This window comes from Eucyclogobius newberryi, unplaced genomic scaffold, assembly GCF_026437365.1.
Source record: "Eucyclogobius newberryi isolate DKJ021-1_F unplaced genomic scaffold, fEucNew1.0.hap1 SCAF_10, whole genome shotgun sequence".
Taxonomy (NCBI): Eukaryota; Metazoa; Chordata; class Actinopteri; order Gobiiformes; family Gobiidae; genus Eucyclogobius; species Eucyclogobius newberryi.
Genome location: NW_027315724.1, coordinates 37,443,282 through 37,467,276, shown reverse-complemented (window position 1 = coordinate 37,467,276; position 23,995 = coordinate 37,443,282). Strand labels below are relative to the sequence as shown.

Below are 23,995 nucleotides of genomic sequence, written 5' to 3'. Positions count from 1 at the left end.
CTGCTCCTGTAGGAGAACATAGAGCTCGCCTTAGACGACATCGAGAGCTCTGCGTCTCCTTCTGTGGCTGCGGTGGACCAGGCCTCAGCCCAAGCACTGGTAAGACACACAAGCACCTCCTCACACTCCTGCAGCACCTCCTGCAGCACCTCCTCACACTCCTGCAGCGCCTTCTGCTTCACTTCCTGCAACACCTCCTGCAGCACCTCCTCACACTCCTGCAGCGCCTCCTGCTTCACTTCCTGCAACACCTCCTGCAGCACCTCCTCACACTCCTGCTTCGCCTCCTGCTTCGCCTCCTGCTGTCTGTTAGAGGCTCATGGAGGTGGTAAGTATGGCTTCACCTCCTGATGTCAGCGACAGGCGTCGCTCGCTCTGATGGAAACACGCCCAGATAAACGTGTCCAACACGAGGAGGAGGACATCGCCCTGGCAACAGTGTTACTACAGTGTTTATGTTACACCATGTGTCCAATATGATTATGAATATGAATATGACGGTCCTGCAAGAGCTGCACCTGAACAGGACTGAAACAGCCTAGAGGAGGTCTAAAGTAGGGTTAGAGGAGATCTAGAGGAGATCTAGAGGAGGTCTAGAGGAGGTCTAAAGGAGGTCTAGAGGAGGTCTAGAGGAGGTCTAGAGGAGGTCTAAAGGAGGTTTAGAGGAGGTCTAAAAGAGGTCTAGAGGAGATCTAAAAGAGGTCTAGAGGAGATCTAGAGGAGGTCTAGAGGAGGTCTAAAGGAGGTCTAGAGGAGGTCTAAAGGAGGTCTAGAGGAGGTCTAGAGGAGGTCTAAAGGAGGTTTAGAGGAGGTTTAGAGGAGGTTTAGAGGAGGTCTAGAGGAGGTCTAAAGGAGGTCTAGAGGAGGTCTAAAGGAGGTCTAGAGGAGGTCTAGAGGAGGTCTAAAGGAGGTTTAGAGGAGGTCTAGAGGAGGTTTAGAGGAGGTTTAGAGGAGGTCTAGAGGAGGTCTAAAGGAGGTCTAGAGGAGATCTAGAGGAGGTTTAGAGGAGGTCTAGAGGAGGTTTAGAGGAGGTTTAGAGGAGGTCTAGAAGAGGTTTAGAGGAGGTTTAAAGGAGGTCTTCAGGAGGTCTTCAGGAGGTTTACAGGAGGCCTAAAGGAGGTTTAAAGGAGATCCAAAGGAGGTCTTGAGGAGGTCTAGAGTAGGCCTAAAGCAGGCCTGAAGAAGATCTAAAGGAGATCTAAAGGAGGTCTAAAGGAGGTCCTCCCTGTGCTCCAGGTGCGCGCTCTGTCCCGGGCGGACGAGGCCCGGGGCCTCCTGTGGCTCCTGGAGGAGGAGGCGGTTCATCCTGGAGGATCAGAGGAGACCATGTTAGAGCGACTCTTCAACTACTACGGCTCAGCTCAGGGAGACGGCAAGGGTAACTATGGCAACACGTAACTATGGCAACACGCTCCATCCCAACAGTGCATCACACCCACACATTTCATTCATTTAGCTGATGCCCCAGAGTGTGGCATTAACCTGATCCAAAGCACCTGTCATTGTGCAATGTTTAAGTCCGATGAAGCATAGCTATCGCCATAGAAACGGTGTCTCCTCTGGCAGGGGGGCGTCTGCTGCTGCGCGGGGACCGTCCTCACGTCTTCCTGCTCGGACACAGTCACGGGACGGACTGGGTGGAGTACGACGCCCGCGGCTGGCTCGCTCACGCCAAACACAACGCGGCCGCTCAGAACGCTGCGTCTCTGCTGCAGGATTCTCAGAAGTGAGACCACGCCCCAATCACAGCGCTGCTCTTTGCCTCGTGTCTCTCCCACTCTCTGTCTCTCTCTGTCTCTCTCTCGCTGTCTCTCTCTCTCTCTCTGTCTCTTTGTCTCTGTGTCTCTCTGTCTCTCTCTGTCTCTTTGTCTCTCTCTCTCTCTCTCTGTCTCTTTGTCTCTGTGTCTCTCTCTCTCTCTCTGTCTCTTTGTCTCTGTGTCTCTCTCTCTCTGTCTCTCTCTGTCTCTTTGTCTCTGTCTCTCTCTCTCTCTCTCTGTCTCTTTGTCTCTGTGTCTCTCTCTCTCTCTCTGTCTCTTTGTCTCTGTGTCTCTCTCTCTCTCTCTGTCTCTTTGTCTCTGTGTCTCTCTCTCTCTCTCTGTCTCTTTGTCTCTGTGTCTCTCTCTCGGTCTCTCTGTGTCTCTGTCTCTCTTCACGTACACTTCTCTAAATAATCTCCTGTTCTGATGTTGACCCTCTGAATGTCCGTCCCGTCTCGCTGTGCAGGAAGAACATCAGTGCTCTCTTCATGAGCAGAGCCAGCGGAGCCACGGTTCTGTCCGGCTCCATCGCGGGTTTGGAGGGCAGTTCTCAGCTCGCTCTGCGCCGGGCAACGAGCATGAGAAAGACATTCACCACCGGAGTGGCCGCCGTCAAGAAGAAGAGCCTGTGCATCCAGATCAAGCTGCAAGTGGTGAGTGCAGGAGAACAAGCAACAAGTGAAGGAGAACAAGCAACAAGTGCAGGAGAACAAGCAACAAGTGAAGGAGAACAAGCAACAAGTGCAGGAGAACAAGCAACAAGTGCAGGAGAACAAGCAACAAGTGAAGGAGAAAAAGCAACAAGTGAAGGAGAACAAGCAACAAGTGCAGGAGAACAAGCAACAAGTGCAGGAGAACAAGCAACAAGTGCAGGAGAACAAGCAACAAGTGAAGGAGAACAAGCAACAAGTGCAGGAGAACAAGCAACAAGTGCAGGAGAACAAGCAACAAGTGAAGGAGAAAAAGCAACAAGTGAAGGAGAAAAAGCAACAAGTGAAGGAGAAAAAGCAACAAGTGAAGGAGAACAAGCAACAAGTGAAGGAGAAAAAGCAACAAGTGAAGGAGAACAAGCAGCAACTGAGCTCCTCCCCCTATCTCTAAGGGAGCGCCCAGCTTCTCATCCAACTGTTGCTTTTTTAGACTTAATGTTTAACCCCTTTTTTCTTTGGCTGTCGCTCATTATTTTCAAACGTCCTTCATCTCGTGTTCTCTCTAGCCCCGCCCAGTTCTCGTTTCATGCTCAGCTTCTTAAAAGAATAAAAGAATCAATAAAAAGGTCACGTGTGTTATCGTGTTTGTCTGGTAAACGCCGAGCACAGAGCGACCGCAGTGACGTTTGGCCGCTCGTCTTCCCTCAGGACGCCCTGGTGGACATGGTGCGGCGCTCCAGAGTCCACTTCGTCCACTGCCTCCTGCCCAAGTGCGAGACGGTGACGGGCGCAGCCGACCCCCGAGTGTCCCATGGAGAGAGCCCCGACGCTGGCCTCATGACGCTGGACGTGGGCCTGCTCCGCGCTCAGCTCCGGGGCTCCAAGCTGCTGGACGCTCTGCGCATTTACAGACAAGGTAACGCTTTGAGGCTTAGCGGCTCGTTAGCGAAGTGTTAGCGATGTGTTAGCGATGTGTTAGCGACGTGTTAGCGATGTGTTAATGACGTGTATGAACTATTGTCTTGAGCTGTCGTTTTCTTTCTTTCTTTGTCGTTATAAGTCGTAGAATCACACACAAAAGTGTTTCTTCGTCGCCAAATATAAAAAAAGAGCGAGGGTTTCTCAGGAGAGTTTGCTTCAGGTTTGCGTTTCCACTCAGACAGCAGGGGGCGACGACGGACTGTTCAAGCGCCCCGAAAACACTCATTTAACAATTTTAAGACGTTTCATAAGGTGAACATGTCAGTTAGTTCTGTTTAGCGCTAGCGTTTCTCTGGCTGTGACCTTGGCTGACCTTGGCTGTCGTTCTGTGCCCTCTTCCTCGCAGGATACCCCGACCACATGGTGTTCTCGGAGTTCAGACGCCGCTTTGACGTCCTGGCGCCGCACCTGACCAAGAAGCACGGACGAACCTACATCGTGATGGACGAGAAGCGGGTGAGTGCCGGCGTTTGAGGCGGCGCGCAGAGAAAAGGCTTGTTTAAGGCTCGTTCGAGGCTCGCTCGAGGCTCGTTCGAGGCTCTTTCAACGGCTCGTTTTAAGGCTCGTTTTAAGGCTCATTCAAGGCTTGTTTAAAGGCCTTGATTGCCCTGACTGCACGACACAGTTAAAACCGTTAAAACGCCGTAAACTCCGCCCTCTTTGCAGCGGTCGTTCCTCGTGCGTTTAGAGCTTTTCTTTGCGTCTCGCTCCTGTCAAACGCTCGTGAGTAACGGCGCCTCCTGCTGTTCAAACCGTCTTATCTCTGAGCAGGTTTAATTAGCTCCGGCCTCATTTTTCGAGACGTCCAAACGACTCGCGTCTGCCGCCTCTCCACAAATAACCCCCCGGCTCTGAAGCGCTCTTGTATTTTTAGCGTGTTTGTGGCTAATCAGCAGGTAGCGCTCCTCTGGGCCGTCTCCTCCCGTATTAATTATGAAGCCAGCGCGGCCTTTGTAACAATTAATTACCGTCTCCGGGAGAAGCGGCTCTTTTCTTCCCGTCGTTAACTGCGTTTTACGGCGTTTGCCTCATTATTTTTCTGAGCTTTTGTGTTTTTCGGTCGCAGTTTAAAAAAAACGTCCCGGCAGGATTATTAATTGTCCTCCAGAGTAACGAGATCAAAGATGTGCGAGTGGCGCGAGTACGAGTCACGTCCCAGTTTGACCTCTCTGCAGCCGCTTTGGTGTGTTCACTATGAAACTAGAACATGTACAGTTAAGGCTCGTTTAAGGCTCGTTTAAGGCTCGTTTAAGGCTCGTTTAAGGCTCATTTAAGGCTCATTTAAGGCTCGTTTAAGGCTCGTTTAAGGCTCGTTTAAGGCTCGTTTAAGGCTCGTTTAAGGCTCATTTAAGGCTCATTTAAGGCTCGTTTAAGGCTCTTTTAAGGCTCGTTTAAGGCTCTTTTAAGGCTCATTTAAGGCTCGTTTAAGGCTCGTTTATGGCTCGTTTAAGGCTCGTTTAAGGCTCGTTTAAGGCTCGTTTAAGGTTTGGTTTAAGGCTCGTTTAAGGCTCGTTTAAGGTTTGGTTTAAGGCTCGTTTAAGGCTCGTTTAAGGTTTGGTTTAAGGCTCGTTTAAGGCTCGTTTAAGGCTCGTTTAAGGCTTGGTTTAAGGCTCGTTTAAGGCTCGTTTATGGCTAGTTTATGGCTCGTTTAAAGCTCATTTAAGGGCTCGTTTATTCATACATCATAACTGTCTCCACTCGCAGAGGCCAAATCTACACCAGAGTCCTGATCGGATTTAGAAGCAACTGGAACTAAATCAGACCCAAAGAAAGACAAATGTTCAAACTCTGACTCGAGAGGAATGTTCAATTTAAATATTACGCAAGTAGAACGAAAAGTGTGCTTTAAATAGAAAAGAAAAGCCGTCGCAAGAGTAGATTTTAAGAGAGAGTTGTGAGAAGAGTTTGTCGTGTGAAAAGAGCGCATTTTTCGTAAGAAAAGAGCGCGTTTGTCGTGTGAAAAGAGCGTTTGTCATAAGAAAAGCGTGTTTGTCGTAAGGCTAAAGCCTAAGGCTCATTTTAAGTCTAAGTCAAATTAGATTAAACTGTTTCAGATTTTCATGACTAATGCTCTTTGTTGGTAAATGTTCTGCATTTAGAAGCTTCACTATTCACACCTCCATCGGGCTGATTAAAAACATCTCGGTCCTTTCATCGTTATTTGCAGCAGATTTGAATTTTTTTTAATGTTCATGGTTGCATTGCTCCGAAGGCGTTTGAGCTCAACATCTGTGAGTTTTTGTAATAATCCTGAAACGTGGTGAAAACGTGAGGAAAACGTGAGGAAAAGGTTGATTTTCCATAGCGTGCCCCTTCAAACACGTCAGCAACCATGTGTCAGGCCGGGACACTTGACGCCGGGACACTTGACGCCGGGACACTTGACGCCGGGACACTTGACGCCGGGACACTTGACGCCGGGACACTTGACGCCGGGACACTTGACGCCGGGACACTTGACGCCGGGACACTTGACGCCGGGACACTTGACGCCGGGACACTTGACGCCGGGACACTTGACGCCGGGACACTTGACGCCGGGACACTTGACGCCGTCACATTTGCTTGGACACGGGCCGCCTGCAGAGACACCGCAGCCGTAATTGGAGGAATAATAGAAGTGAAGGGACTTTGACAGCGCCACAGTCTCCGTGTCCCGCGCAGCCAAACGAGACGGCGCTGGCAGATCACAGATGGACCACTTAAGACGTCGTCCCGTCAGCGTTCCCGAGGGACACAGTCACCGCTGTAATGTCCCGCACTGAGGACGCGAAAGTGACGCCACAACACGTCAAATTTTCCATAACGAGCTCCGAAGACGGAAACGCGAGGCTCTAAACCATGACTAACGACCTGGTTTAGACCTGGTTTAGACCTGGTTTAGACCTGGTTTAGACCTGGTTTAGTCCTGGTTTAGACCTGGTTTAGACCTGGTTTAGTCCTGGTTTAGACCTGGTTTAGACCTGGTTTAGACCTGGTTTAGACCTGGTTTAGTCCTGGTTTAGACCTGGTTTAGACCTGGTTTAGACCTGGTTTAGTCCTGGTTTAGTCCTGGTTTAGTCCTGGTTTAGTCCTGGTTTAGTCCTGGTTTAGACCTGGTTTAGTCCTGGTTTAGTCCTGGTTTAGACCTGGTTTAGACCTGGTTTAGACCTGGTTTAGACCTGGTTTAGACCTGGTTTAGTCCTGGTTTAGTCCTGGTTTAGACCTGGTTTAGACCTGGTTTAGTCCTGGTTTAGTCCTGGTTTAGACCTGGTTTAGACCTGGTTTAGTCCTGGTTTAGACCTGGTTTAGACCTGGTTTAGACCTGATTTAGACCTGGTTTAGTCCTGGTTTAGACCTGGTTTAGACCTGATTTAGACCTGGTTTAGTCCTGGTTTAGACCTGGTTTAGTCCTGGTTTAGACATGGTTTAGACCTGGTTTAGTCCTGGTTTAGTCCTGGTTTAGACCTGGTTTAGACCTGGTTTAGTCCTGGTTTAGTCCTGGTTTAGACCTGGTTTAGACCTGGTTTAGTCCTGGTTTAGACCTGGTTTAGACCTGGTTTAGTCCTGGTTTGGACTTGGTTTAGTCCTGGTTTGGACCTTCCATCACAGATTAGGAGCAGAAGTATGATAATAAATAACTTCATTTTAATACATTTACCCTCTTTAAACAGTTTCTCAGACAGAAAACTGTCCTCGTCATGATGAAACCTGTATATTTGAACATGTATATGTATATATTTGAACATGTATATGTGTATATTTGAACATGTATGTGTATATTTGTACATGTATATGTATATATTTGAACATGTATATGTGTATATTTGAACATGTATATGTGTATATTTGAACATGTATATGTGTATATTTGTACATGTATATGTATATATTTGAACATGTATGTGTATATTTGAACATGTATATGTATATATTTGAACATGTATATGTATATATTTGAACATGTATGTGTATATTTGAACATGTATATGTGTATATTTGTACATGTATATGTGTATATTTGTACATGTATATATTTGTACATGTATATGTATATATTTGTACATGTATATGTGTATATTTGAACATGTATATGTGTATATGTGTATATTTGAACATGTATATGTATATATTTGTACATGTATATGTATATATTTGAACATGTATATGTATATATTTGTACATGTATATGTGTATATTTGAACATGTATATGTAAATATTTGAACATGTATATGTGTATATTTGTATATGTATATATTTGAACATGTATATGTATATATTTGAACATGTATATGTGTATATTTGTACATGTATATGTATATATTTGAACATGTATATGTATATATTTTTACATGTATATGTGTATATTTGTACATGTATATGTATATATTTTTACATGTATATGTGTATATTTGTACATGTATATGTGTATATTTGTACATGTATATGTGTATATTTGAACATGTATATGTATATATTTGAACATGTATATGTGTATATTTGAACATGTATATGTATATATTTGTACATGTATATGTGTATATTTGTACATGTATATGTGTATATTTGTACATGTATATGTGTATATTTGTACATGTATATGTATATATTTTTACATGTATATGTGTATATTTGTACATGTATATGTATATATTTGAACATGTATATGTATATATTTGTACATGTATATGTGTATATTTGAACATGTATATGTGTATATTTGAACATGTATATGTGTATATTTGTACATGTATATGTATATATTTGAACATGTATATGTATATATTTTTACATGTATATTTGTACATGTATATGTATATATTTGTACATGTATATGTGTATATTTGTACATGTATATGTGTATATTTGAACATGTATATGTATATATTTGAACATGTATGTGTATATTTGTACATGTATATGTATATATTTGAACATGTATATGTGTATATTTGTACATGTATATGTATATGTATATATTTGAACATGTATATGTATATATTTTTACATGTATATGTGTATATTTGTACATGTATATGTGTATATTTGTACATGTATATGTATATATTTGAACATGTATATGTATATATTTGAACATGTATATGTATATATTTTTAAATGTATATCTGTATATTTGTACATGTATATGTGTATATTTGTACATGTATATGTATATATTTGTACATGTATATGTATATATTTGTACATGTATATGTGTATATTTGTACATGTATATGTGTATATTTGAACATGTATATGTGTATATTTGTACATGTATATGTGTATATTTGTACATGTATATGTGTATATTTTTACATGTATATGTGTATTTGTACATGTATATGTGTATATTTGTACATGTATATGTATATATTTGTACATGTATATATTTGTACATGTATATATTTGTACATGTATATGTGTATATTTGTACATGTATATGTATATATTTGAACATGTATATGTATATATTTGTACATGTATATGTATAAATTTGTACATGTATATATTTGTACATATATATATGTGTATATTTGAACATGTATATGTGTATATTTTTACATGTATATGTGTATATTTGTACATGTATATGTGTATATTTGTACATGTATATGTGTATATTTGTACATGTATATGTATATATTTGTACATGTATATGTGTATATTTGTACATGTATATGTGTATATTTTTACATGTATATGTGTATATTTGAACATGTATATGTGTATATTTTTACATGTATATGTGTATATTTGTACATGTATATGTGTATATTTGTACATGTATATGTGTATATTTGTACATGTATATGTGTATATTTGTACATGTATATGTATATGTGTATATTTGTACACGTATATGTATATATTTGTACATGTATATGTATATATTTGTACATGTATATGTATATATTTGAACATGTATATGTGTATATTTGAACATGTATATGTGTATATTTGAACATGTATATGTGTATATTTGAACATGTATATGTGTATATTTGAACATGTATATGTGTATATTTTTACATGTATATGTGTATATTTGTACATGTATATGTGTATATTTGTACATGTATATGTGTATATTTGTACATGTATATGTATATATTTGTACATGTATATGTATATATTTGTACATGTATATGTATATATTTGAACATGTATAAGTATATATTTGTACATGTATATGTATATATTTGTACATGTATATATTTGTACATGTGCATGTATATATTTGAACATGTATATGTATATATTTGAACATGTATATGTATATATTTGTACATGTATATGTATATATTTGTACATGTATATGTATATATTTGTATATGTATATATTTGTACATGTATATGTGTATATTTTTACATGTATATGTATATATTTGAACATTTATATGTGTATATTTTTACATGTATATGTGTATATTTGTACATGTATATGTGTATATTTTTACATGTATATGTGTATATTTGTACATGTATAAGTATATATTTCTACATGTATATATTTGTACATGTATATGTATATATTTGAACATGTATATGTGTATATTTTTACATGTATATGTGTATATTTGTACATTTATATGTGTATATTTGTACATATATATGTATATATTTGTACATGTATATATGTATATTTGTACATGTATATGTATATATTTGTACATGTACATGTATATATTTGTATATGTATATGTATATATTTGAACATGTATAAGTATATATTTGTACATGTATATGTATATATTTGTACATGTATATGTATATGTATATATTTGTACATGTATATGTGTATATTTGTACATGTATATGTGTATATTTGTACATGTATATGTGTATATTTGTACATGTTTATGTGTATATTTGTACATGTATATGTATATATTTGTACATGTATATGTATATATTTGTACATGTATATATGTATATTTGTACATGTATTTGTGTATATTTGTACATGTATATGTATATATTTGTACATGTATATATGTATATTTGTACATGTATATGTGTATATTTGTACATGTATATGTATATATTTGTACATGTATATGTGTATATTTGTACATGTATATGTGTATATTTGTACATGTATATGTATATATTTGTACATGTATATGTATATATTTGTACATGTATATATGTATATTTGTACATGTATATGTATATATTTGTACATGTATATATGTATATTTGTACATGTATATTTGTACATGTATATGTATATATTTGTACATGTATATGTATATATTTGTACATGTATATGTATATATTTGTACATGTATATGTGTATATTTGTACATGTATATGTATATATTTGAACATGTATATGTATATATTTGTACATGTATATGTATATATTTGAACATGTATATGTATATATTTGTACATGTATATGTGTATATTTGTACATGTATATGTGTATATTTGTACATGTATATGTGTATATTTGTACATGTATATGTATATATTTGTATATGTATATATTTGTACATGTATATGTGTATATTTGTACATGTTTATGTGTATATTTGTACATGTATATGTATATATTTGTACATGTTTATGTGTATATTTGTACATGTATATGTATATATTTGTACATGTATATATGTATATTTGTACATGTATTTGTGTATATTTGTACATGTATATGTATATATTTGTACATGTATATATGTATATTTGTACATGTATATGTGTATATTTGTACATGTATATGTATATATTTGTACATGTATATGTATATATTTGTACATGTATATATGTATATTTGTATATGTATATGTGTATATTTGTACATGTATATGTATATATTTGTACATGTATATGTGTATATTTGTACATGTATATGTGTATATTTGTACTTGTATATGTATATATTTGTACATGTATATGTATATATTTGTACATGTATATATGTATATTTGTACATGTATATGTATATATTTGTACATGTATATATGTATATATTTGTACATGTATATTTGTACATGTATATGTATATATTTGTACATGTATATGTATATATTTGTACATGTATATGTATATATTTGTACATGTATATGTGTATATTTGTACATGTATATGTATATATTTGAACATGTATATGTATATATTTGTACATGTATATGTATATATTTGAACATGTATATGTATATATTTGTACATGTATATGTGTATACCCATGTGGGACAATAAAGGAATATCTTATCTTATCTTTTATTTGTACATGTATATGTGTATATTTGAACATGTATATGTGTATATTTGTACATGTTTATGTGTATATTTGTTCATGTATATGTGTATATTTGAACATGTATATGTATATATTTGTACATGTATATGTGTATATTTGAACATGTATATGTATATATTTGTACATGTATATGTGTATATTTGTACATTTATATGTGTGTGTGTTGCAGGCTGTGCAGGAGCTGCTGGAGGCTCTGGAGCTGGAGAAGAGCTCGTTCCACATGGGCCTGAGTCGAGTGAGTCACACTTTCAATATATAACTCACTACACAACTCTATAACTCACTACACAACACAACTCTATAGCTCACTACACAACACAACACAACTCTATAACTCACTACACAACACAACACAACTCTATAACTCACTACACAACACAACACAACTCTATAACTCACTACACAACACAACACAACTCTATAACTCACTACACAATACAACTCTATAACTCACTACACAACACTACACAACTTCAGCTTAAACAAACTAGTGCTGGAGCTAAAGAGACTTTAAGATTAAAGTCTAAAGAAGATTCTAAAGAATAAAGTATTTTCAGCTGAAGCCAGTGCGAGTGTCTGCATTCTTGCCCCTGGGGGCGCGGCACCGTGGCTCGAGCCGAACAAGAATGAAGTCTTTACTACACACATGTAGTACTTTTACGCAAGAATGCAGACACTCGCACTGGCTTCAGCCATTGCACATCATCTAGTTATAGCACGTTATGTTTGCCAAAGACCTCCAGCGTCCTCCAGCGAACACGCCCGCGCTCCGGCCACGCCCGCGCTCCGGCCACGCCCGCGCTCCGGCCACGCCCGCGCTCCGGCCACGCCCGCGCTCCGGCCACGCCCGCGCTCCGGTCATGGGTCACACAACAAACGCATCGTGAAGGTCGTGTTTTCTCAAGACAAACGTGCGCTTTTCACACAACAAACACGCTTTTCACACGACAAACACACGCTTTTCACACGACAAACACACACTTTTCACACGACAAACACACGCTTTTCACACGACAAACACACGCTTTTCACACGACAAACACACACTTTTCACACGACAAACACACGCTTTTCACACGACAAACACACGCTTTTCACACGACAAACGCACGCTTTTCACACGACAAACGCACGCTTTTCACACGACAAACACACGCTTTTCACACGACAAACACACGCTTTTCACACGACAAACACACGCTTTTCACACGACAAACGTGCGCTTTTCACACGACAAACACGCTTTTCACACGACAAACACGCTTTTCACACGACAAACACGCTTTTCACACGACAAACACACGCTTTTCACACGACAAACGCACGCTTTTCACACGACAAACGCACGCTTTTCACACGACAAACGCACGCTTTTCACACGACAAACGTGCGCTTTTCACACAACAAACACGCTTTTCACACGACAAACACACGCTTTTCACACGACAAACACACACTTTTCACACGACAAACACACACTTTTCACACGACAAACACACGCTTTTCACACGACAAACACACACTTTTCACACGACAAACGCACGCTTTTCACACGACAAACACACACTTTTCACACGACAAACACACGCTTTTCACACGACAAACACACGCTTTTCACACGACAAACGCACGCTTTTCACACGACAAACGCGCTTTTCACACGACAAACACGCTTTTCACACGACAAACACGCTTTTCACACGACAAACACGCTTTTCACACGACAAACACGCTTTTCACACGACAAACACGCTTTTCACACGACAAACACGCTTTTCACACGACAAACACACGCTTTTCACACGACAAACACACACTTTTCACACGACAAACGCGCGCTTTTCACACGACAAACACACGCTTTTCACACGACAAACACACACTTTTCACACGACAAACACACGCTTTTCACACGACAAACACACACTTTTCACACGACAAACACACGCTTTTCACACGACAAACACACACTTTTCACACGACAAACACACGCTTTTCACACGACAAACACACACTTTTCACACGACAAACACGCTTTTCACACGACAAACACACGCTTTTCACACGACAAACGCACGCTTTTCACACGACAAACGCACGCTTTTCACACGACAAACACACGCTTTTCACACGACAAACACACACTTTTCACACGACAAACGCACGCTTTTCACACGACAAACACACGCTTTTCACACGACAAACGCACGCTTTTCACACGACAAACGCACGCTTTTCACACGACAAACGCACGCTTTTCACACGACAAACACACGCTTTTCACACGACAAACACACGCTTTTCACACGACAAACACACGCTTTTCACACGACAAACACACGCTTTTCACACGACAAACACACGCTTTTCACACGACAAACGCACGCTTTTCACACGACAAACGCACACTTTTCACACGACAAACGCACGCTTTTCACACGACAAACGCGCGCTTTTCACACGACAAACGCGCGCTTTTCACACGACAAACGCGCGCTTTTCACACGACAAACGCGCGCTTTTCACACGACAAACACGCGCTTTTCACACGACAAACACACGCTTTTCACACGACAAACACGCGCTTTTCACACGACAAACACACGCTTTTCACACGACAAACACACGCTTTTCACACGACAAACACACGCTTTTCACACGACAAACACGCGCTTTTCACACGACAAACGCACGCTTTTCACACGACAAACACGCGCTTTTCACACGACAAACACACGCTTTTCACACGACAAACACGCGCTTTTCACACGACAAACACGCGCTTTTCACACGACAAACACACACTTTTCACACGACAAACGCACGCTTTTCACACGACAAACACACGCTTTTCACACGACAAACTCACGCTTTTCACACGACAAACACGCTTTTCACACGACAAACACGCTTTTCACACGACAAACACGCTTTTCACACGACAAACACGCTTTTCACACGACAAACACGCTTTTCACACGACAAACACACGCTTTTCACACGACAAACACACACTTTTCACACGACAAACACACGCTTTTCACACGACAAACACACACTTTTCACACGACAAACGCGCGCTTTTCACACGACAAACGCGCGCTTTTCACACGACAAACACACGCTTTTCACACGACAACCACACGCTTTTCACACGACAAACACACGCTTTTCACACGACAAACGCGCGCTTTTCACACGACAAACGCACGCTTTTCACACGACAAACGCACGCTTTTCACACGACAAACACACGCTTTTCACACGACAAACACACGCTTTTCACACGACAAACACACGCTTTTCACACGACAAACACACGCTTTTCACACGACAAACACACGCTTTTCACACGACAAACGCGCGCTTTTCACACGACAAACGCACGCTTTTCACACGACAAACACACGCTTTTCACACGACAAACGCGCGCTTTTCACACAACAAACACGCTTTTCACACGACAAACACGCACTATTCTTACGACAAACGCGCTCTTTTCTCACAACTCTCACAAAATCTACTCTTGCGACTGCTTTTCTTTTCTATTTAAAGCACACTTTTTGTTCTGCTTGAGTAATATTTAAATAGAACGTTGCTCTCGAGTCGGAGTTTGAACATTTGTCTCTCTTTAGGTCTGGTTTAGTTCTAAAGCCGGTGTTGCGTCCGATCAGGAGGACTCTGTGGTGTAGATTTGGCCTCTGCGAGTGGAGACACTGTGATGATGTATGAATGTGTCCTCTGTGTCTCCTCCTGCTTCTCTCCCTCTCCTCTGCTCTGACAAATGGTTCCCAGGGGCCCACAGTTCCCGGGACGCTCCCGGGGGCCCACAGTTTAGCCCTGGTTAAAGTCAGTGAGGAGACAAACTGGAGCACTTTCAGAGAACAGGCCGATGAAGAAGAGACCACAAGAAACCTACGAGGAACAAGACATTTTAATCTGGTCCGGTTTAGTCCTGGTTTAGGTCCGGTGTAGTAGTAGTAACTAGTAGTAGTAGTAACTAGTAGTAGTAAGTAGTAGTAGTAGTAGTAACTAGTAGCAGTAGTAACTAGTAGTAGTAGTAGTAGTAGTAGTAGTAGTAGTAGTAGTAGTAGTAGTAGTAGTAGTAGTAGTAGTAGTAGTAGCAGTAGTAGTAGTAAGTAGTAGTAGTAGTAACTAGTAGTAGTAGTAGTAGTAACTAGTAGTAGTAGTAGTCGTAGTAACTAGTAGTAGTAGTAGTCGTAGTAACTAGTAGTAGTAGTAGTAGTAGTAGTAGTAGTAGTAGTAGTAGTAGTAGTAGTAGTAGTAACTAGTAGTAGTAGTAGTAGTAGTAACTAGCAGTAGTAGTAGTAGTAGTAGTAGTAGTAGTAGTAGTAGTAGTAGTAGTAGTAACTAGTAGTAGTAGTAGTAGTAGTAACTAGCAGTAGTAGTAGTAGTAGTAGTAGTAGTAGTAGTAGTAGTAGTAGTAGCAGTAGTAGTAGTAGTAGTAAGTAGTAGTAGTAGTTAATTATAAAGTACAATTGAAATGGTACATGAAATAACACATGAAATGACACATTGTTAGCGGCTGCTCGCTGAGCGCTGCTCGCTGAGCGCCGCGGCTGCTCGCTGAGCGCTGCGGCTGCTCGCTGAGCGCTCAGCCTTGAACCGTTTACAGAACATTATTCACCACAAACAAAAGCATTTGTGGATTCTTAAAAGCAGCATTAATAACTAATATGAATTTAAGTTTTCAACATCATTTACATTTTAAATAAACTAAAATGCACATAACAGTTTTATATTTATGTTAAACTACTTTGTAAACTGGGGCTACAACAGGACTAAACCAGGTTTAAATCAGGACTAAACCAGGACTAAACCAGGACTAAACCAGGTTTAAACCAGGACTAAACCAGGACTAAACCAGGACTAAACCAGGTCTAAACCAGGTCCAAACCAGGTCTAAACCAGGACTAAACCAGGACTAAACCAAGACTAAACCAGGTTTACACCAGGTTTAAACCAGGACTAAACCAGGACTAAACCAGGACTAAACCTGGACTAAACCAGGTCTAAACCAGGACTAAACCAGGACTAAACCAGGTCTAAACCAGGACTAAACCAGGACTAAACCAGGACTAAACCAGGTCTAAACCAGGACTAAACCAGGTCTAAACCAGGACTAAACCAGGTCTAAACCAGGACTAAACCAGGACTAAACCAGGTCTAAACCAGGACTAAACCAGGACTAAACCAGGACTAAACCAGGTCTAAACCAGGACTAAACCAGGACTAAACCAGGTCTAAACCAGGACTAAACCAGGTCTAAACCAGGTTTAAACCAGGACTAAAGCCGGACTAAAAGAGGTTCAAACCAGGTCTACATAAGGGCTTAACAGGACCAAGTCATCAAATCATGACCAAACTAGGACCAAACTATTACCTCGGATGTGTTCTTGTTGAACTGTTTTTATTACGTTGTATCACCGGGACAACAGACAATTCCACCACATTTTACACTTATGTTTACTCCTGTCCACTGTCCCTGTCCACTCTCCCTATCCACTGTCCCTGTCCACTGTCCCTGTCCAACAAATAAACTAGGACCAAACTAGGACTGCTTCCGGGACAAATGGGGTTCAATCTGGGATGAAGCCAGGACGAGCGTGAGCGAAGCGTCCGTCGCTCAAACTCGCCCGTGATAAATGCGTCTGCACGGGCTCATTCTCATTCAGGGCGTGAACGGCCCCGTCCTCGCCGCTCGTTTGTCATTCGAGATAGAAGCGCCTCTCGCAGACACGTCCATAAAAACCTGGAAACGCACCAACACCGCCGCACTCCCATTACGCACGGGCACGCCACCTTCACGCTCCCATCACGCTCCCTTCACGCTCCCTTCACGCTCCCTTCACGCTCCCTTCACGCCGCCTTCACGCTCCCTTCACGCTCCCTTCACGCCGCCTTCACGCCGCCCTCACGCCGTCTCCTCGTCGGGCCCTGAGGCTCCGGGGCCGTGTCCTCGTTAGGCGAAAGGACCGCGCTGAGATATCGATCGACCGTCCGCTCTTACAAAAAGCAAGGTCACAGCTGCCGTCCCATTTGGAGCGAGCGGCGGATGGAGCAGGTCCAGAAGGAGTTCCTTCAGCAACTTTTTATGGGGCGTTTGGGTTGATTCCGTGAGAAAGATCAGTTTATTATCTCAGTAAATATAAAGTTAAACCTGGGCGTTCTTGTTTTCAAACCGTTTAAATGTGTGTAATTTGCAGCGCTCACAGATCCTCTGGTGCATCACTGTTCACACAAGTCGACCAGGGAAAATAAATATGCAGAAGTTCTCACACATGAATAAATGAAACAAAGACTCTGCATCTTGATGAGGAGGTAAATTGGACAAAGTGAAGCTTGTGTTTCGTCTCCTTCACAAACACAGGTGTTTTTAGAGTAGGACAAGTCATGGATTTAAAACAACAACAGACTAAGCTCTTCTCATTGGTGCAAACGTACACACTGGAGGGCGGAGGAGGGGCCAATTAATCCATGCGTTAATTGTCTCTGTGCATGACGGCGCCCAGAAGCAGGAGATGACGCGTGTCCTTGTTCTGCAGGTGTTCTTCCGAGCGGGTACTCTGTCCAGGCTTGAGGAGCAGAGGGACGTCCAGACTCGCACAAACATCTCTCTGTTCCAGGCGGCGTGTCGAGGGTATCTGGCCCGACAGGCGTTCAAGAAGAGGAAGGTAAAGAGTGGTGCGACACACAGCACTCATGCAGATGAATGGTCCTCGCCGAAGCCCTGGGGCTGTGAGAGTTCTTTCTGCTCAGTGTCTGTCGTTTGTAGCGATGCACTTTTCTCCAGTTTCACGTGTCCAGTTATAGCTCGTTATTATTTAGAGCAAACGCATTCTTTTAAGAACCTTTTATTTCATTATTTGTGATGGCGACAGCAGCGCGTGAGCACTTTAGAAACAAAACACACCAACAATGAATAATGTCACTAACACAGTTCAACCACAATGACAATAAAGCCACGTGACCCGAGGTTCTGAAGACCACCTGAAAGGGGCGCCATCTAAGCGTTAAGAGGTGGTGCCCCAACATCTAAGCATTAAGAGGTGGTGCCCCAACATCTAAGCGTTAAGAGGTGGTGCCCCAACATCTAAGCATTAAGAGGTGGTGCCCCAACATCTAAGCATTAAGAGGTAGTGCCCCAACATCTAAGCATTAAGAGGTGGTGCCCCAACATCTAAGCATTAAGAGGTGGTGCCCCAACATCTAAGCATTAAGAGGTGGTGCCCCAACATCTAAGCATTAAGAGGTGGTGCCCCAACATCTAAGCATTAAGAGGTAGTGCCCCAACATCTAAGCATTAAGAGGTGGTGCCCCAACATCTAAGCATTAAGAGGTGGTGCCCCAACATCTAAGCATTAAGAGGTGGTGCCCCAACATCTAAGCATTAAGAGGTAGTGCCCCAACATCTAAGCATTAAGAGGTGGTGCCCCAACATCTAAGCATTAAGAGGTGGTGCCCCAACATCTAAGCGTTAAGAGGTGGTGCCCCAACATCTAAGCATTAAGAGGTGGTGCCCCAACATCTAAGCATTAAGAGGTGGTGCCCCAACATCTAAGCATTAAGAGGTGGTGCCCCAACATCTAAGCATTAAGAGGTGGTGCCCCAACATCTAAGCATTAAGAGGTAGTGCCCCAACATCTAAGCATTAAGCGGTGGTGCCCCAACATCTAAGCATTAAGAGGTGGTGCCCCAACATCTAAGCATTAAGAGGTAGTGCCCCAACATCTAAGCATTAAGAGGTGGTGCCCCAACATCTAAGCGTTAAGAGGTAGTGCCCCAACATCTAAGCATTAAGACATGGGAGCTCCCCCTCCTCGCTCGCCCTCCTCGCTCCCCCTCCTCACTCCCCCTTGTCACTCCCCCTCCTCGCTCCCCCGTGTCCTCCCTTTCATCCGTCACTCTCTCTCTCTCCCCGTGCCTTCCCTGCCTTCCTTTCCTCTCGTTCCTCTGGTTCTTTGATGAATGTCCCCCCGGGCTCCTCGTTCCCCACGGGCCAAACGCAGAGCTTTAAAATGGCCCTTTCTCCCGCTGCCGCGCCCCGTGAGGTGGAGACCATTTTCAACCCAACTCAATTACACCAGAGCCTAACGACGCCATTCATTTTGCCCTTCGCTCGACTCTTTGATACTCGAATAAAAAGCACTCGCGTTGAAGACGAATCCCGTACACTCTCTTTTTTCTATGTGTCTACAATGTGCAAAAACCCATTAGCAGCTGGTATTTGCTCGCCGCGCGGCCAAACCGATCCCGCGCGGGGGTCTCTCGAGCGGCGTGTTTACCTGCGGAGATGAGGTTCAGAGCGAGACCTTGAGCGGCGACGAAACGCGCTCGTCAAAAGTCAGACGAGCGGCGCCGCAATCCCGCGTTAATGTGAAGGCTTTATTACAGAGGGGGTCCTGGATTAGGTCCTTTTCAGGTTTTAGGACCCTTCAGCCGCCTGTGTTTGAACATATGAACACGTATGTGAGTAAATGAGTGTGACACCGCACGGCTCGAGGCGCAGACTCTAGCGCCAGGCTGCCCCGGGGCGAGCGTGGCGCGAACAAAAAATGCTTGAAATTGTACAACGCCTTCGTCTCGATCAATGTATTTATATTCAACCAGCTTAAAACACAAGTGCAGCATAAAAGAACGGATTTACTGTATTTTCTGGACTATAAGTCGCACCAGCCAAAAAATGCATAACAGAGAAGAAAAAAACATATATAAGTCGCACTGGAGAATGAAATGTGGTTGCAAGAGTGAAAATAACAAATAATATCACATAAAAGTCGGTCAGGAGTATGAGTATATAAGTATAAATATAAGCATAATTTGCACCTCGGCCAAAACTCTGAAAAAAGGGTGCGACTTATAGTCCGGGAAATACGGTACTGACGGGATTTGCTAATTGTTTGAGGGTTTTTTGCGTTATAAAAGACAAAAACACAAAACGAGAAACGAGCGCGCAAAGTTTCAGTCCAGTTTGTAGCGCGTTCCAAGCTGTGGGAGCAGCTTAACAAACGACTCGCTCCCCAAATGCCACGTGAAGAGTTTAGACTTGACTTTGTGGTCTCTATTACACGACTGTATTCTTGTTATTATCACGTTATGACTCGTATTACACGGCGTTGCAACTATAGCTCTCGCCGTTGTTGCCGGATGCGTTTAATGCCACGCGGTGTAACATTCCCGTCAGACTAACACCATCGCCGTGGAGACTCCAGTCTCAAGCGCTCGACTTGCCCCTGAACCGACTTCTTCATTAACGTCGTTGGCTCAAAGTCGTCTTGACGTGAAACAAACTCGACGTGCTTCATATTTCAGGCGCTGGAGCGAGAGAAGCGCCGCTGCATCGCAACCGCTCGGAATCAATGAATCGCTCGCCGTCTTTGTCTGCTCGGGGAAAACTCAAGAAGTGTGCGAGAGAGAGACGAGCGAGGGAGAGAGGAGAGGAAGAAAGAGAAGGAGAGATAATAGTGTGCGAGAGAGAGACGATAAACAAAAGTGCTGCTCGGTCTCGATGGACAAAGACACGAGACTCTGACGCTTCTGTTTTGATGATGATCTCGTTGAGTCTGTTCCGTGAATTATTCTGACCTTTCTCTAGATTAGGCTTCATGGTCAAGATTTAGAGCTCTGCACGGTATCGCTCTAACCTGAGCATACCCTGTCTCCCAACCCTGTCTCCCAACCCGTCCGCTGACAAACCGCCGTGTCCCATTACGCTGCAGAAAGCCTTGCTCTTGATGGTTTCATCCTCTTGGTGGTTTCATCCTCTTGATAGTTTGGTGCTGTGGTTGTGCTCATGAGCGCTGAGAGCACTTGGTCCCGATCGTAGTGTGTAAATGGCCCTCCACGTCCCGGCGGTTTAGCCTAATGTCTCTCCGCCTCTGAACGCCGCCTCTTTGATTTGTGTCGGGAAGTGTCCGTGCGCTGGGCGTCCGTCACCGAGGAAACGCTAATGTTGACTCGACCCTAACCTTTCCCTCTGCGCCAGGAGGAAAGAGTCTATCCCATACATATTTATATGGGCTTATGAACAGAAAATGGCGTGGGGGTGGGGCTTATGAACAGAACATGGCGTGGGGGCGGGGCTTATGAACAGAACATGGCGTGGGGGTGGGGCTTATGAACAGAACATGGCGTGGGGGCGGGGCTTATGAACAGAACATGGCGTGAGGGCGGGGCGTATGAACAGAACATGGCGTGGGGGCGGGGCTCATGAACAGAACATGGCGTGAGGGCGGGGCTCATGAACAGAAAATGACGTGGGGGGCGGGGCTCATGAACAGAACATGGCGTGAGGGCGGGGCTCATGAACAGAACATGGCGTGAGGGCGGGGCTCATGAACAGAAAATGACGTGGGGGGCGGGGCTCATGAACAGAACATGGCGTGAGGGCGGGGCTCATGAACAGAACATGGCGTGAGGGCGGGGCTCGTGAACAGAACATGGCGTGGGGGCGGGGCTCGTGAACAGAACATGGCGTGGGGGCGGGGCTCATGAACAGAACATGGCGTGAGGGCGGGGCTCATGAACAGAACATGGCGTGAGGGCGGGGCTCATGAACAGAAAATGACGTGGGGGGCGGGGCTCATGAACAGAACATGGCGTGAGGGCGGGGCTCATGAACAGAACATGGCGTGAGGGCGGGGCTCGTGAACAGAACATGGCGTGAGGGCGGGGCTCGTGAACAGAACATGGCGTGGGGGCGGGGCTCATGAACAGAACATGGCGTGAGGGCGGGGCTCGTGAACAGAACACGGCGTGAGGGCGGGGCTCATGAACAGAACATGGCGTGGGGGCGGGGCTCATCGTGAACAGAACATGGCGTGGGGGCGGGGCTCGTGAACAGAACATGGCGTGAGGGCGGGGCTCATGAACAGAACATGGCGTGAGGGCGGGGCTCGTGAACAGAACATGGCGTGAGGGCGGGGCTCGTGAACAGAACATGGCGTGGGGGCGGGGCTCGTGAACAGAACATGGCGTGGGGGCGGGGCTCGTGAACAGAACATGGCGTGGGGGCGGGGCTCGTGAACAGAACATGGCGTGGGGGCGGGGCTCATGAACAGAACATGGCGTGGGGGCGGGGCTCATGAACAGAACATGGCGTGAGGGCGGGGCTCATGAACAGAACATGGCGTGAGGGCGGGGCTCATGAACAGAACATGGCGTGAGGGCGGGGCTCATGAACATGGCGTGTACTTCCTGGTGCTGCGTGTGTGTTTCAGATCCAGGACTTGGCGATCCGCTGCATCCAGAAGAACATCCAGAAGAACCGCGGGGTCAAAGGTTGGCCCTGGTGGAAGCTGTTCACCACCGTGAGACCGCTCATCGAGGTGCAGCTGAGCGAGGAGCAGATCCGGGGCAAAGACGTGAGCAGGACACGCAGCAGGACACGCAGCAGAACATGCAGCAGGACACGCAGCAGAACAGAAGAACACTCACAGCTTGAATAGTCAATATTTACAGATGTGAAGCTTGTGATTAATATTTTAAGAGACGATCAAGGAAAACACATTCATGACATGATTCATGGAGATTGTGTTTTGACATGAATAATTCAGTTTGATGTTCGGCTTTAGCTTTGAACAAGCGTCTGAACTGTTTCACCTTTAATATTCATGCTCTTATTATTGTAGAGGCTCTCTCACACGACAGACACTGGAGTTCAGGACCACAGAGCGTCGTGCAGCTTCATCTTAAAGACACAAAGCGCTCGATCAAAGACAGAGAGGACAAGAGTCTGAGCAGGACAAAAGATGAAGAGAAAGAGTTAAAGAGACAAACTGTGTTCAACAAGAAACACCAACATTAAAGAGAAATGAAGCTTAAGATTCAACCTTCTGGTCTTATATAGTGTCTGGACTATAATGTGACCTAGTGTAGAGGTCGACACCCAGAGCAGTCAGATGCTCATCAGTTACAGGAGGAGAGAGTGAGCCAGGGACAATAGGAGGCTGATGGCCCATTAAAGGGCTCATATTAAACAAAGATATTTAGTTTGTTTAGGTCGTTGTTGAGTCAAAGTGTTTCGTTTTTTCCTAAAACCAGAGTCCAACGGAGTCTTTTTCTACCATGGACCCCTGCTGGACGAATGAGGCATTACACCCACAGTGCTTATTATTATTGTCCGTCACGTCTTTGTCAAGAGCAGAATGTTGTTTCCCAGAGTTCCAAAGACAGAACTCATCTTTGCCGTCTGTAATATTTGCTTAATTTAACCAATTTAGTCCATGTTTTGCCCTTTGGTGGTTGAGTCTTTGTTTGAAGTCTTGGTCCTGGTTTAGACCTGGACTGGCCCCGTTGAAGACCCGCTTTAAGGCCCCATGTGTCCTCTGGTGTGAGA

At 43.4% G+C, this 23,995-nt stretch overlaps 1 protein-coding gene across 14 annotated transcripts in view; it reads left to right on the top strand.

Moving 5' to 3' along the window:
- myo18ab (myosin XVIIIA b) overlaps positions 1 to 23,995 on the top strand; it is a 162,198-nt gene that overhangs the window by 73,026 nt on the left and 65,177 nt on the right. For all 14 annotated transcript variants that reach the window (XM_072456319.1, XM_072456302.1, XM_072456288.1 and 11 more), the window contains 9 exons: positions 13 to 99; positions 1,237 to 1,378; positions 1,567 to 1,726; positions 2,224 to 2,410; positions 3,116 to 3,323; positions 3,735 to 3,844; positions 11,807 to 11,872; positions 18,204 to 18,332; positions 22,878 to 23,021. In XM_072456319.1, coding sequence (XP_072312420.1) covers positions 13 to 99; positions 1,237 to 1,378; positions 1,567 to 1,726; positions 2,224 to 2,410; positions 3,116 to 3,323; positions 3,735 to 3,844; positions 11,807 to 11,872; positions 18,204 to 18,332; positions 22,878 to 23,021 — 1,233 coding nt within the window. The remainder of the gene's footprint in view (positions 1 to 12; positions 100 to 1,236; positions 1,379 to 1,566; positions 1,727 to 2,223; positions 2,411 to 3,115; positions 3,324 to 3,734; positions 3,845 to 11,806; positions 11,873 to 18,203; positions 18,333 to 22,877; positions 23,022 to 23,995) is intronic.